The 15,603-nt window shown below is 38.5% G+C and overlaps 2 protein-coding genes across 2 annotated transcripts; one reads left to right on the plus strand and one right to left on the minus strand.

Annotated features, from left to right (window-relative positions):
• Positions 1 to 1,996: 1,996 nt before the first annotated feature.
• LOC140952559 (uncharacterized) lies at positions 1,997 to 5,275 on the minus strand. Its single transcript, XM_073401986.1, has 5 exons — positions 5,115 to 5,275; positions 4,477 to 4,559; positions 3,351 to 3,691; positions 2,647 to 2,901; positions 1,997 to 2,499 (listed from the first exon to the last, which is right to left on the minus strand). Exons 1-5 carry the CDS (start codon positions 5,160 to 5,162, stop codon positions 2,024 to 2,026), a joined length of 1,203 nt encoding a protein of 400 aa, XP_073258087.1. The 5' UTR covers positions 5,163 to 5,275; the 3' UTR covers positions 1,997 to 2,023.
• Positions 5,276 to 9,731: 4,456 nt separating this feature from the next.
• LOC140952820 (uncharacterized) lies at positions 9,732 to 13,073 on the plus strand. The gene is made up of 4 exons (XM_073402273.1): positions 9,732 to 9,882; positions 10,486 to 10,909; positions 11,317 to 11,571; positions 12,276 to 13,073. The coding sequence occupies exons 1-4, from the start codon at positions 9,829 to 9,831 to the stop codon at positions 12,749 to 12,751; spliced, it is 1,209 nt and encodes a 402-aa protein (XP_073258374.1). The 5' UTR covers positions 9,732 to 9,828; the 3' UTR covers positions 12,752 to 13,073.
• The last annotated feature ends 2,530 nt before the right edge of the window (positions 13,074 to 15,603 follow it).

Consider the following 15,603-nt stretch of genomic DNA (forward strand, 5'->3'; position numbering starts at 1 on the left):
TTTTAGAGTACTGATCTCTCATTTTGTTTTGTTTGTATATAGCTTGTTTTACTCATTTGATCTCTTAAAAAATATGAGGTGCAATGTTCGTTTAAAGTCTTTTAGTCAATTTGTCCACTTTAAAGAAATTAATTCAAACGTATATCCGGTCATAGTCTTTGGAGTATTCCACGTTTCCACTATTGTTTGGAATGGTATCTGATATCTCATTTTACTTTCTCTATCCAAACCTGTATTAGCGCATTCCAAAAGGGAATCCTCGGATGTCCGCTCAAAACAGGTGTCACTGAAAAGTTGCAGTCTCATATGCATCTGTTTTATTTAAAGTTGAATCGAGAGCTTAACTTGACTACAGGACGCTCATTTTCTTTAGGGTTTCATACTGAGTAAAGCGAGCAAAATACGCAACCACGCGTAAAAATCGGCGCCACTCGGGTCAAATACCCCAGAGGAAAATGACGGAGTAATCGTAGCTTATAATAAACAGACCGTTTTAATGAATTCTCCATGTTTCAGTGCCTGAAATCGCAACTAGGGAAAATTAGATGACTGTACTGAGTTCTAGGAAGTGCACAACGCCACAACTCTTTAATCAAAATAGTACTGAGCTAAATTAAAGTGTCTCTAACAGGTGTGGCTGGATGAATAACGATCAAGATTTGAAATTCAGTTCAGGTAAACTCTTTCTTTATATATATAAGAATATATTAAATAAGAATATAAAGGCTGATATTTGCGAAATTTTAAGAAAATGATAAGAATAAACACAAGGCTGAGATTTTGTGTGTTGAAAATCTGTCAATACAATACAATAATGCAACAGAGAATGAGCTCAGCTAAGCTCATTCTCTCTTGAATAATGTTTTCTCTAAACAGCAAAACTAGTTACCAACACGAAAAAACCTGCTTAAACTGCAATTAATACTCCAATATATTTTAAAACGGAAAAGTCATAAGCTATAATTTAAGAATGATGCAAGAGTGTTTTTAGCCAGAATCGCAGAAAAAAAAAATTCAGCCTGGACCGGAAAAACAAAATTCTTATAAAAAAAGAGTGTAATACATAATCACGACACCAATAGAGCATTAAGAGAACAACGTTGCAGTCATAGATAGCTGGGGCAATCTCCTTCAACGATGAAGCCTTAGCAAAGCAAGGTTGCCGCCGTGGACTGCATCCGCGCAGCTGATTTGCTCCCCTTGGAGTTCTTCAGTACGACTACGGCATAAGCAAGATGGCAAAAAAATGATGTTAAGATATCCCAAAGTCCCCGTACCCTTGGTACACGTCGGCAGAGAAATGTGTCTTCGCCAGGTTGGTTGTTCAGCAATTAAAGCTAATTTCTGCGTAATAATAGCCTTGCTTCTTCGTTTATGATTGCCTGATTTCAGGCTCTCTCAGATCCCGTACGTACCCAAGCAGCATTTTGTTCGTCTGCGGTTTGCTTATGTTGATTCGGTAGTTAAGGTCGGGTTTACTAAAGTACTTAATATGGTGACTTATTCTGTCTATTGATCTACTGAAAATGATAGTTCTTCTTCTTTTTACACAACGTCAGCTTTAAAGTGTACATCAGAGGTTAACACAGCGACTTAAGTGTCGTTTATGCAACAGAAATTGCGGGTGTTGCATAAAACCTTTTTTACGAGAAAAATAGTACCTGGATTTTGCCTTGTCTTGAGGTGAATGATCAAAATCAAAGTGAACTCATATAACTTTTATTAAATATTTACCAATAGAACTGTTTTGTATTTACAAAGCATTCAATAAATTAAATCTCAAACATAGATAATCTCCATAGCTATTATTAATTTCCTAATACAACTTTTTTATATTTACAAAGCATTCAATAATTCACAATGACAAAAATTCGATATATTAGCCATAGAGATAAAAGTCAATAAATACGTCTTAATTTGCTAGATTTCTCTTTATAACCAGCATTTTCTCGTTTCTTTTATTTCTAGTTAAACGTTCAGTCTCAAGAAAGAAAGGGTACATTGAAAACTCAACAACAAATGCTCAAAGCTTTGACAGGTAAATCTGTGGTCTCTTGAGAACACGATCCACCATGGCACTGGCTTCTATAGCACATCCCCAGGAGAAAGTCACACCCGAGCCTCCGTGTCCATAGTTGTGTAGAATCGACCGACAAACAGGATCCCACTCCAGACGAACGTTGCCTTTACGAGCGGGCCGCAGTCCTACCAACACTTCTTCCACGTCTTCGTCTCCATAGTTACGAAGTGGAGGGTAGAACTCTTTGACTTTCTCAAACATTCTTCTGATTGGTGGATAATCGAGGGTGAGATTTCTGTCCCATTGGTAGGGTTGTACCATGCCACCCAACCACAGTTTGTCTTCACCTCTTGGAAGGATGAACACAAAGCTTTGTCCGTCTTTTTTGGACTCATCAATGTCCTCGATCAACGAGATGCACATGGAATGGTTGAGTTTGGGCATCAAGCTTCCATCATTTCTAACTTTAAGAATACAACCTAAAATTGCAACAAAAACCACTGTTAGAATGTGATACTCAAAGTTTGATGATAGGTGTTTGTTTGTCACGGTGTTGAATTTTGAAAGAGGAATGAGAGGTTTGTATGAGTATGTAAATACAAAGAATAAAAGGGAGAATTATTTACCTCTCAGAGGGTAAACATCTTCGTCTCCTGCCAGTTCTTTAGCGCTGAGTCCAGAGCAGTTGAAGATCAGCTGAGCTTTGTATTTCCCTTTCAAGTCTTCTGCTTGATCTCTCAGCAGTCCTTTAATTTCATCGTGTACAAAGCGACAGCCCTTATCTTTACATTGTTTGTAAAGCCACTGCATGTATACAACTGTGTCAACCATAGGAGCCATGTGCTGGTATGCGTCCACCACACCCGTGTCAGTGTTCACCGCTAAAGGAGAAAAATAGTTAGCGATCAGTTAGGATCTGTATGCATAGAATAATTGACAAGGGAATTATAAATTCTAACTGAATACTTTGGAACTACACAGTAGACGAAACTATTGAGGATTTGTCTAGAACATGTACCATTTCGCCGAACCTTTACTTGCATGTACGTAGAAGACTATTGAAATTCTTAACTGCTTTTGAGGTGAAGCGCAACAGCGCGTAAAAATAACAGGTGCGTTGAAGTTGTTAAAAGGTAAGATATGGAGGGACCTTTGTTCGAAGAGGCTCTTATGAGCATTAAACACAAAAAATATGTTAATAAAACTGAGCGCACGCGAGAAAGGGAAAGACGCTTTTTCTTTTCCTGGCGCTCTCTTTGCCTTTCCTCAGGTTCTCTGCGGCACCAAATATGCCACCGAAGAGGAGATAGGGAGCCAGATGAGTTCTTACCAGTTTCTTCGATGAGTTTTTCGTCATGACGAAATCCTGGCAAATGGCAGAGTTCGTTCATCTTGTCCAACTGTGCTGGAAGGTCTTCAACCATGTCCTTGAAGTAGAAGACCGATTGCCTGAGGTACGCTCCAGTTTCTTTTGGTTTCATAGCCAATTCCATGAACTTTCCATAACTGTCCATACACCACACCTTGGACCTCTCAAGTGACTTCTCATCTGTGTGACGTCCGCACACCGCAGGAGGCCATTCCCACAAAGCACCGGCGATCTCGGAGGTGATGCATTTACCAGAAGCGACTGGTGAGGCGAACTCCTTTGCTACAACTGTGACTTTGTACCTAAGAAAAATAATAGGTATGACTTAATTAAGAGGAAGGAATGCACACTATAATCATAAATTAAGTTATGCGAAATAGGGGTAATTGAACTGGAGGCAAATAAAGAATACGAGTTTATTTCAACGCTCGTCATCCGAAGGAAAACACTGCGTTCACACACAACGTGTCTGGTCGCGCAAAGAATTACTGTATGAAAAATAATATTCAACATTTAAGTTTACGTGTCAAGGAAAAAAGCGCATGCCTAATATGGTAAGGTGAGTCAGCGTTTTTCTCTGGTCCCTAACACGAAGGAATTTTTTTCCTTTGCCGCAAAGTCAACCAACGGAAAACCACTGAATCTGTTAGAGGAAGGAAGTGTTTTCCTATTTTGATAGATTTATTTCACTGCTTTAAGTTTGAATGATTTTTCTTAATCTGTGAAACAGATGATAGCAGTATTACATTGAAATTCCATTACTTTGTTTTGTTCACTTGTGACAATGGCTGATTTGAGTTAAATCAGTCAGTTTTGATTTCAAAAACTACTGAATAACTTGTCGTCAAGGAAGTTTAAGATATTAGTTACGCTCTTCATTGCCATTTTTTTTCTGTAAGTATTCCAACAAGGAAATAGATGCAATGTCAATGATTCATCCGTATGAAAATAAATGTTTAGTGGTTGACGGATCTTTTCGAAATATTTTAATTCGAACGGAGGAACCAAACTTAAGAAAATTAAGGAACCTCTCGACAGTGTTTGTTATAAAAGGTACAAATTTGCTTTTTTTCTAAGGGTTACTTACCCCTTGTTTAGTAATTGTAAAGCACTGGTTATCCCAACTACTCCGCCACCGATCACGAGAATGTGAGGCACTTTTGGTGTGTTCTGAAACAAAACATAAAGTAGATAAATTTTCATGAACAAGAACTGATATTTACAAGGTTTGGCTGCTGATACTCCTCATAAGTCGATGTCAGGAAAATCGCGCACCGGGCGTTGTAACTGGGGAAATAAATTTTTGAATTCAATTTTTTACCGGAACACTTTGTCAGATTCTGTTCCTACCATCTTCTCATATATAACAATGAGAACAGTCACCGGACGTTTATGACCGTTTGTCCCACAAGCTACTAAAGCAACGTTATTGTTCCTCCAATTCCATCCACTTCAGCTTAAAGCAAAAAAACAAAAATGTCTATACTGCGTCTTGAACAAATTTTGTTTTTAGCACCTTCTTAGGTACAACACTGAGAGTTTACTAACATTAAACTGAATTCATGACAATTGTGAGTTATGAAGGAGTAGATCTATCTATACAAAGACAATCGATTTTTCTTCCAAGCTACGAAGCAAGCTTAATTTTTGCAGGTCCAAGTTCGTCCACTCTAGCTTAAGTAAAAAAGAATATTTGCTGAAAAAGGACAAAATCTGTTTCATTACCTCAAGATTTTTGTTGTTCTCAAACGTTCTTGTGAAGGGTAATGCCATTTTTCCAGCCTCGGTTGTCTTTGTCAGAAATAGTGTAAATCTGCTCAGCTAACTTTGAGTTTCTTCCTTCTTGAGTCCTGAAGCTGATTTATGCTGTACTGATCCAACATGACCCCATTTTATAGGCAACCGAAACAATCAGTTTTGAACATTACAAGAAATTTCATTTTTGTCAGAGTGACGTCAATGATTAAACGTCCGGCTCACATCTCAATGGACCGTGCCATGACAATGCAGTTTGTTCCACATGTTCCACATTCAAAGTAACGAGTAGTTTTTTTTTTGTGAGATGATCTATGATCACAGAACAGTAATATACCATTGTCACCATGGAAACATTTATTCCGATAATAAGGCATATACAGTTTGTAAAAAGCTACATTATTCAACTCTTGGAACGGATAACACCCTTGGCTAGGTTTACACTGGCCTAACTTGAAATCATAATTCAAGTTTGCCTTTGCCCTCTTACCTTTGGCAGGCCTTTAAGATGAGCTCATTACAGAAGCATTTGTTCCGCTTCTCTGCAAATTACGTGACCTTGTACGACTGGTGTACAGAACACGTTTTCTGACTTCAAACTGTCTTTTAAAACTTCTTCGATTAAAACCTCATTAGCAACAAAGAATAGAAACATAAAAAAAGATGGATGGATAACGAGACTTTTTTTGTTTTATATTTTAAAGCAAGTTTTAATTGAAGTCTCTTGAAAAGAGTACTTCACGCGTGATTAACAATGATAATCCCATTTGACGTCACGCGAGATTAGACAAGCGGTTGTAACGGAATGATTCAGCGATCACGATAAAAAAAAATATATTGCAATTGCTTCTGATGTTTCTTTGGACTCCTAGAGAGCTTCCACTTATTATGATGTCTCTGACTGTCATATGCCAATCGAAGATGACACAGCTACACAGATATTGTTATCCCTTTTAACTTTTTTTAAAAAGTGAAGCTTTTCCAAAATTACTTAGATTTTAGTTAAACGCTGCAAAATGCCTTTGAGTCAACTCTCAATCAAGTAAATACTTCAAAGTGAAGTTAATATCGATTTAAATGTCCTCAAAACATAGCTAGTCTTAACGTCTTAATGATGCTGACAGTTTCGATGACTGTCAGCCTTCTTTATCAAAACTTGGAGAACATTTAAAGTGTCGGAAGCCTTAAATAGGCTTCTGAAGGTGTTAATTACTGCGATAAACGCACTTTTAATGTTTTCCAAGTTTAACCTAAGCTGCGCCTTACAAAGGCATTCCCAATGGAATCAATGTTAAAAGAAAATTACGTGACCACAAAACAGCCCAAAAGAGGAAGAGAACCCGTTTCATTTTCTCGGAATTGTAAGGGTTACTTATCTGATACATTTCTAACCGCTCTTCCTTCTGAAGTTAGGGATTTTAAGTCCGGGAGGCACTCCCTTGTATAAGCCAAAAATGTATGTGCCGCCCCAAAGAGTAGGGTTTTTGCGTTGTTGGTCTGAAAACGGGTATAGACTAATATGGAATAGGGTACGGTTCTCGAGGGAACTCGTAGGAGTCCTGATGAGTGTATGAAGTATTCATTGTTTTAATTCCAAATGATTCAGAAAGAAAGAGGTGAATATGCGAATTCCAAATGAATTTGAAGAAATCTTTTTTTCTCTTGTTCTACTCTAAGTAATAGTGAAAAAAATTTCTTAAGGGCTAGGTCTGTAAACAGGTGTGAAAAATGACATTTCTTGGTCTGAAATAGGGTCAGTATTTGGAGAACCGGCCAGCCCACCTCCAACAATAATTCCTAGGTGTACCCCACCCGGGGAGATTTTGAGCAATGACGACGGTGACAGCAGCGAAAACGTTACTTAAAAAGCCCCATCCACGTGTAAAGTTGTTTTGCTAACCTAAATGCTTTTAAAGCTACCAAATGTTACAACATCTTTAACAAAAATTATAAGTACAATAAAATTAAAGGGGAAGCCTCCAACGTCAAAATTTTTGCCGATCAAAGAAATGGCTATTTCAGTCTGTGGTTTCAATTCCGAGTGCAAGAAAGGGGTGCACGAGGCTTAAGGCCCTCGTCTTTGACGCGCACTCTCCCATCAGAATTAAGGCGGACACGTTTCCCCTGGGTTCACGTATGACTTAAATATCTTAATAAACTTTATTAATTCTACGCCACACGAGTCACGCAATCTTTTCTCCCCAAAGCACGCGGCAAGGAGAGATTATGTCATGATATTGCAAAAGAATGTCTACGTGGGAGGGATACAAAATACATTTCCGGATCATTTTTAGATCGAGAAAGCAAGGAAGATATAACTGTGAAAAAGCAGCAATTTTTCATACAACGTTTCAATACGTTACCCATTATGGACAGCATTCCGTGTCGTATCAAGTCTTTTAACAGCTTTTAAGGACCATTGCTGTCACGGTGGACTAGATAACCTTTTCCCATATCTGCCACTAGTCTCTTAAAACCCGTACCCTATTATAGTCTATTCTGTGGCCTAATATAGACCCCATCTTTTAGTCACTTTTGGGAAAATGTAATTTTTGCGATCCCAACTTAGTAACTAGGTCATTCTGTAATGACTTGACACATTGGTTAAACTTAATAGAGAAAAAATCTTCCCATTTTAAAATCCCTACCCACCTGAATTTTCTGATCTCCCAAATCCAGAAAATGTCAATCCCATTCTAGAGACTCCAATAAAAATGCAACCCCATTATAGTCAATCCAGCCGTAAAAATGCGACCCCATCCTGCGGCACATCACCATTAGCCCATTACTAAGAAGTAACCCCAGGGAACCTTTAACGATACAAAATAGCTTCAGAGAACCTATCAAAAATATATTAGAGACGTGAAGACTTGAGTAATGTACTTGATCTAAGTTGTGCATCTACAAACCTGCGATCAGGCGTTCTATTTTTTCGGGAAAGAGGGAAATTAAGCGGACGGAGAAAGGGAAAAAAGGAACGCATTCTTTTCCTCTCCGGCCCTCGGTCCCAAAGAAGTAACTGAATTCAAAACCCGGGACATGAACATCACGGGGAAACACTAATCCCTGCGATACCTTGGTCTGTGAACCATTTTTAACTAAAACATTACTGTCTGTGTCAAAGAAATCTTTATAATGAAATGGAAAGGGAAATCGGGCCCCACTTGATCAAAAATAAAACACAAACAGCGGCGATAAACATTGTCAACTTTCGCATTTTTATAAACTTGACGTTTCGTATGCTATTCAAAATACATTTTCAAAAGTGATCAAAAGTGACCCAAGGGATTCGGTGTTATTTTCCCGAGAATTTTAGAAGTAATTAAAAGTTTACAGGCGAAAGTAAGAATCTTTCTGTTTCCTCTCTCCATCGCATCATTCGAATACGAAAATTTTAACTTTCCTCTTTCTACGAAAATAGCTTCATCTGAGGAGTGAAATGTGAAAAATTAAAATTTAGAAAATAGAAGGGAATTTGTTAGATAAGCTTCGAAAATCGGTTGCATGAATTCCTCAAGCTATAGAAAATTCTAGGCATTTTTTGCTTCTCCGAACAGATATTTTACAAAAAACAGTCGTTGGGTACCCTTTAGTGTCCGGTGGATAGCGTTATCCACCTTTTGAACAACTGGAGTCTCGGATGTTTATGAATTCACGTCATTCACTCCGGCATTCCTTTTGTTCACCAAAATTTAATTGTCATGTTGGCCCATCCAGCAGGCGATGGTGTGACAACATCGATCACACTTTCACGTTTCTCTGTTTCTTACTTATCTATCGCACGTCAGTTCCTGCTTTTTTGTTCCGCTACTTCCGAGAATTCGAAAGAAAACAAAAATCGTGACATTGAAATGGATTTTTACAACTACGAAATCACGTCTGCCCGAGGTAGTCATTTTGAGAAAATGTTTGGGAAAACCGCAAATAAGATTGAAACTTCAACATATTAAAGGCGTCTCTTTACTTTTGGCCGGTTCGAAGGCCAAGCCACCCAACAGAGTCAACAGACGAAAATTCTGCAAATCGCTTAATAGGAGAGTGCTCAAAAAACAAACGAAATCCAACACGCTTAATACGAGAGTGCTCGAAACACAAACGAAATCCAGCACGCTTAATAAATTCAGCCGGTGCTTCTTGAGAGTTTTTCGTTATTTATTTGGAGAGCAATTGAAAGGTTAAAAAAAGCTAACACTCACAAGCACTCAAAGCAGCTGACCCAGCGTTCCAATATTAGTTGACCCTAGCAACCCTATCGATCGCGGGGGCAAAAATTAACTGGATCAGAGGTCTTGCCCTCGAAACTTTCAAACAGACCCTCAACATATAATACTTTCCTCTTCTCCTAATTTAAGTTTGAAATCGTTTCAGACTTCTAACTTAATTTCTCAAAATATAAAGAAAGTCCATCCATGGAAAACTCACACCTCACGATTTTTTGAACGTATCTACGTGATGTGGTCACCACTCATAACTAGTCAGCATTTTTGTTACGTAGGTTGCCACAAAGTGCGAATATTCCGGTTGACTGGTTTGATTAACAGATCAATTGGAGAGTCACCAGTGAGTCACGTCACACTTTAGCCTGAACCATATAAATATCAGGGAAAAACTGTTAAGAAACAGTTCAATTCATTTGTGCAAGTAAAGGTGAAGAGAAAACGACTCAAGAAATCAAGATACAAAAATGCCAGTAACAGTTCAAGATAGGTCGGTCCCGAGAAATTCTCGTTCTACAAAGGTAACTGAACTTAACGCTAGTTTTTAGGAGGCTAAATATTTCTTGTTTTGTATATTTAACAGCTGTTCATAGCCCATTTTCTTCATCTTTTATAAGGCGATTTCTGAGTTTTCTACCGGCTACTGTTAAGTGCAGAGCCATTGATGCCTGAAATTGGTTGTCCTCGATTATGCAAGTATAATCTCATTTTCACTTGAAAATTTTGTATTCAGTTACTCACACTCAAAGAAATTGAGGATTCTAACTTAAGGACAAAGGCCTTGTATTTTTTCTCTTTGAATGAATAATAATATGAGTGATGAGAGAAGTTAAAAATGACACCTGGTTCCCGGCGATAGTTCAGATGGTGCATTTTTGCTGAAATGCCAGAATTTTGCGATTTCCTCAGTGTTGAGGGGCACTTTTGACTGAAGCACGCGCAGCGCATAACGTTGTTTTTTGCCATGTTTTCAATCTTTACATTCCAAACTTGGCTAGAAGGCAGCATTTACTCTATTTAGTTTGTTGTTTTGTATTTATCCAACCGCTAACGACTTTCCCTCTTTTGAAACGTTATATGATGATTAACGTAAATTTTGTATCTGCTTTTTGTTCTTTATGTAGAAGCCATCACGTATCCCCAGAGTGTTGGTGATCGGTGGTGGAGTTGTAGGTGTGACGTCAGCATTACAGCTTCTACAAAAAGGATATAAGGTCACAGTTGTTGCGAAGGAGTTCGCTTCACCTGTCGCTTCTGGTAAATGCATCACCTCCGAGATCGCCGGTGCTTTGTGGGAATGGCCTCCTGCGGTGTGCGGACGGCACACAGATGAGAAGTCACTTGAGAGATCCAAGGTGTGGTGTATGGACAGCTATGGAAAGTTCATGGAATTGGCTATGAAACCAAAGGAAACTGGAGCGTACCTCAGGCAATCTGTCTTCTACTTCAAGGACATGGTGCAAGACCTTCCAGCACAGTTGGAGAAAATGAGCGAACTCTGTCATTTGCCAGGATTTCGTCATGACGCAAAACTTATCGAAGAAACCGGTAAGTGGACATCTCTTCGCCCCGAAATTACAAGCTGATCTATTTTTCAGCAGTTTCTTCTCTGTTTAGTATTTTTTTATTATCAATCTAAGTCTTATAAAAAAAGTGTGAAGTCTTTCAGTTTCAGTTTCACTCTTCACAATATTAAATCATCTTTTTAGGAGTTGTACTTTAGGACCTGATTAACTGAGTTCTTTAACTGAACACTGACTGGGCTGATTCATTACTTTTGCGATCGTGTTTCTTTTTTTCATCTCCTTTATTCTACTTGTTCCGGACAAATCCTCCATAGTTTCGTATAGTGTGCATTACCAAAGTATTCGGTAGTTAAAATTGATGATTCTCTTTTTAATTATTCTAAACCCTAAATGCTAACTGATTGCTAACTATTTCGGTCTCTCCTTTAGCTGTGAACACAGACACGGGTGTGGTGGACGCATACCAGCACATGGCTCCTATGGTTGACACAGTTGTGTACATGCAGTGGCTTTACAAACAGTGTAAAGATAAAGGCTGTCGCTTTGTACACGATGAAATTAAAGGACTGCTGAGAGATCAAGCAGAAGACTTGAAAAGGAAATACAAAGCTCAGCTGATATTCAACTGTTCTGGACTCAGCGCTAAAGAACTGGCAGGAGACGAAGATGTTTACCCTCTGAGAGGTAAATAACTCTTTTGAGATTTCACTCTTTGATCAGCAATATACACCTGCACATATTAGTTATCTGATAGAAGGCACCGGAAAGTAGCATTTTTGATCAGTTAAAATCAGCATAATCCGAAAGCTCTAAGATGATGTTTCTTATCATATCAGAAATACAAAACCCCTTAATACAGGCACTATAATAAGGGGACCATAGAAATTAAGTCGGTGTCCATATTAACTCGGGGTGAGTTTAGGGTAAATGTAAGGGCTTTCTTTCCCCGAGGACAAAGCTAACTGTCCGTATTGAGCGGGTGTCCGTAAAGCGCGGGATTTGATTATAAAAGTCCCAGTTTTTCAGAATGTTTTAAGGGACTTATTCCTTGACAATCCAAATACTATTACTCGATAAATGAAATTTAACGCCAGTGAAAACATTGAAGCAATATGCCATCCTAACATCTCCACTGAAATAACAAATTGGTCACGCCGAAATCTTGAGCATGAATTTTAAATAGGTGTGTCGCGGGTACGGTTTGATGCTTCCCTTGGAAAAAAGCCATTGCGTCATGAAAAAAAACATAAACCGGCACGACAGACCACTTCTTGGATCGCATGGATCGATGATTAATAAAACTATAGTTCCTTTCTTCCGAAACTAAGATATTGTCACGGAAAAGGTATGCCATTGTGTTCTAAACAGTGCTCAATTTCTTCTTTCAGGCTGTATTCTTAAAGTTAGAAATGATGGAAGCTTGATGCCCAAACTCAACCATTCTATGTGCATCTCGCTGATTGAGGACATTGACGAGTCCAAAAAAGACGGACAAAGCTTTGTGTTCATCCTTCCAAGAGGCGAAGACAAACTGTGGTTGGGTGGCATGGTACAACCCTACCAATGGGACAGAAATCTCACCCTCGATTATCCACCAATCAGAAGAATGTTTGAGAAAGTCAAAGAGTTCTACCCTCCACTTCGTAACTATGGAGACGAAGACGTGGAAGAAGTGTTGGTAGGACTGCGGCCCGCTCGTAAAGGCAACGTTCGTCTGGAGTGGGATCCTGTTTGTCGGTCGATTCTGCACAACTATGGACATGGAGGCTCGGGTGTGACTTTCTCCTGGGGATGTGCTATAGAAGCTAGTGCCATGGTGGATCGTGTTCTCAAGAGACCACAGATTCATGTTTCTAAGCTCTGAATTCGTTTCTCTAGCCATATTTATATAGTTATAAGGCACATATTGTGTCCGAGATTTTTATTTTTCTACGCGTATTTAATAAGGAAAAATCAAATACCGTTAATATATAGAACTGTTGTTTGAAAAAGAAAGAAAAAAGAAAGAAGAACATTATTTAATATATGGACAAAAAATATTCGTAAAAAATTAACAAAAGAAGGGATTTAAAACGATAACAGTTGTATGAGAGATTTATTTGCGTATTTATATTACATAAAGATGCTTTTCTTGCACTGTGAATACTTTTAAATTAATGAAATAAATCTGCTTATATTGTAAATGAGACGTTTCACCGACTTTCAATGACTTGACTTTGTTTATACTCTATTCTTATCACACATTTCACACTTCTTTGGGGGTTATCTAATTCATAGAGGTATTAGGCTAGCTTTTACACTTTCAGCGCTTTTTCAATTTAGTTTACGCAAAATTGGACCAAAAAAGGCAAGGATTGGGTTACATTCTTACAGCAATTGTAGTATCTGTAAAAGCATTTGGTAGACCCCAGTTAATTTTTAAGCGGCTTGATTTGGTGGAGAGCTCTCGTGCACAATCCGCCGTTTCCTTGTCCACTTTTTCGTTAGTGTTAACAAAATTTCATGAGCTGTTAATCTCTTAATTTCGCCTCTTTTTGTAAACTTAGTTCATAACACAAAGATAGGGTAAAGTTAGGATTGCATCTAAAATCGGTTATGAGTAGCGGCAAAATCAGCGAGCGTGATGTTTCAATATTTTGAACCAGAAAATTTCGTGGATAGTCACAGGCGGAGTTATAAGTTGATCACGATCAGTTGATCAGTTGATCCTTGGAATAACTCCGAAAAAAAGTGAAAGGATGCAAAGTCTATTTTTCAGCGACGTTTTCATGGACGTCGCCGTTATCGGATCGTCAGGTCCCTTTTAAGCAACCACGACAGTGACACCAGCGAAAACGTCACTTAAAAAGCATCATCCACGTGTTAAGACGGAATCCATTAGGAAATTGAGTAATTTTAATTCTCAGTGGACAAAACCCTTGTAACGGAATACTTTAAGCCATATTGTGTTCTTTGTTACAGTTTTCAAGGGTTATAGATGTAATTAGTTATCTGTAATTACACCAAAGACAATTTCTTAGGGGAGCCCGAAAAATGAATTCTAATTTCACAGGAACTGAGAAAACACAGGTAAAATTGTCAAACGTAAGATTTCATGTAGTGAATTGAACCTTTTGAAGTTTGTTTTCTTGGGCTCCAATAAGAACCTTTTCTTTGGAGTGATTTCATACAACTTATTGCATTTATAGCCCTTGAAAAGTGTGAAAAAGAATGCAATATGCTTGAAATTATTCTGGTACAAGGTTTTTGTCCACTAAAAATTAAAATTACTCAATTTCCTAATGGATTTCTTTTTAAGTTATTGTTTTGCTATCCTAAACGTACTGATTTTTTGTCGTACTCGCGTCCGTCGCCGTCGATGCTGTTAAAGCTCTCAAATGTTACAACATCTTTAGTCAAAATTATAAACGTCATGAGATAAAGGGGAAGCCTCCAACGTCAAAATTTTTGCCGATCAAAGAATTGGCCATTACAGTCTGTGGTTTCAATTTCGAGTGCAAGCCGGGGTTCATGAGGCTAAACTTCCCTCGTCTTTGACGCGCGCTCGCCCATCGGAAATAAAGCGGACACGTTTCCCCTGGATTCACGTATGACTTAAATATCTTAATAAACTTGATAATTGCCAGTACAAACATTAACCACAAGGGACTGCAAAGGACCGCAAACGCCGAGAAGTGAATATGCCGAAGAACGTAGGATCTATAAAGACCTGATCAGCAAAAATAATAATGTAGACATATTAAATTCTGCAAGCAGAATACTGCAATGCTGATCGTACTACGTGAAAATTAACTCTGCAAGACATCAACACGACACCGAAAGAACCCAAAACAGAGCGGGATTGTAGCCATAGACAGCTGTTTCGCCCTCTTTGGGGCTCGTCAGTATGGCGTAACTTAACCAGAGATCAGGCTCTTAATTCCGAGTACGCCACACTCGTCACGCAATCCGTTTTTTCTCCAATGCACGCAAAGAGGAGAGATTATGTAATGTTGCAAAAGAATGTCTGCGTGGGAGGGATACACAATACATTTCTGATCATTTTTAGATTGAGAAAGCAAAGGAAATATAACTATGAAAAAGTAGCAATTCTTCGTACAACGTTTCAATATGGTAATCATTATGAACAGCATTCCGTGTGGTATCAAGTCTTTCAAGGACCATTGCTGTGGACTAGATAACCTTTTTCCGAACCTTTTTATACGATACAAAATAGGTTTAGAACCTATCAAAAATATATTAGAGACGTGAAGACTTGATTAATGTACTTGATCTAAGTTGCGGATCTACAAACCTGCGATCAGGCGTTCTATTTTTTCGGGAAAGAAGGAAATTCAGGGGATGGAGAAAGGGAAAAAAGGAACGCATTCTTTTCCTCTCCGGCCCTCGGTCCCAAAGAAGTAACTGAATTCAAAACCAGGGACATGATCATCACGGGGAAACACTAATCCCTGCGACACCTTGGTCTGTGAACCATTTTTAACTAAAACATTACTGTCTGTGTCAAAGGAATCTTTAAACTGAAATGGAAAGGGAAATCTGGCCCCACATTTGATCAAAAATAAAACACAAACAGCGGTGACAAACATTGTCAGCTTTTGCATTTTTATGAACTTGACGTTTCGTATATGCTATCAGGAGATTTCGTTTCGTATATGCTACCTGGCGGTAGAATTTGGACTTTAACGCGTCAATTCCTTAACAGAACGCTGTATT

The sequence above is a fragment of the Porites lutea genome, chromosome 11 (genome assembly GCF_958299795.1).
Source record: "Porites lutea chromosome 11, jaPorLute2.1, whole genome shotgun sequence".
In the NCBI taxonomy this organism is placed as follows: domain Eukaryota; kingdom Metazoa; phylum Cnidaria; class Anthozoa; order Scleractinia; family Poritidae; genus Porites; species Porites lutea.

What these genes read in the sequence shown, in the direction of transcription:
- LOC140952820 (XM_073402273.1), top strand. Translation starts at nt 9,829, where the DNA reads ATGCCAGTAACAGTTCAAGATAGGTCGGTCCCGAGAAATTCTCGTTCT. An exon ending in GAAATTCTCGTTCTACAAAG is followed by an intron (nt 9,883 to 10,485) that starts GTAACTGAACTT and finishes TTCTTTATGTAG; the next exon opens with AAGCCATCACGTATCCCCAG. An exon ending in AAAACTTATCGAAGAAACCG is followed by an intron (nt 10,910 to 11,316) that starts GTAAGTGGACAT and finishes TCTCTCCTTTAG; the next exon opens with CTGTGAACACAGACACGGGT.
- LOC140952559 (XM_073401986.1), bottom strand. Translation starts at nt 5,162, where the DNA reads ATGGCATTACCCTTCACAAGAACGTTTGAGAACAACAAAAATCTTGAG. An exon ending in AGAACAACAAAAATCTTGAG is followed by an intron (nt 4,560 to 5,114) that starts GTAATGAAACAG and finishes GTTTTGTTTCAG; the next exon opens with AACACACCAAAAGTGCCTCA. An exon ending in AAAACTCATCGAAGAAACTG is followed by an intron (nt 2,902 to 3,350) that starts GTAAGAACTCAT and finishes TTTCTCCTTTAG; the next exon opens with CGGTGAACACTGACACGGGT.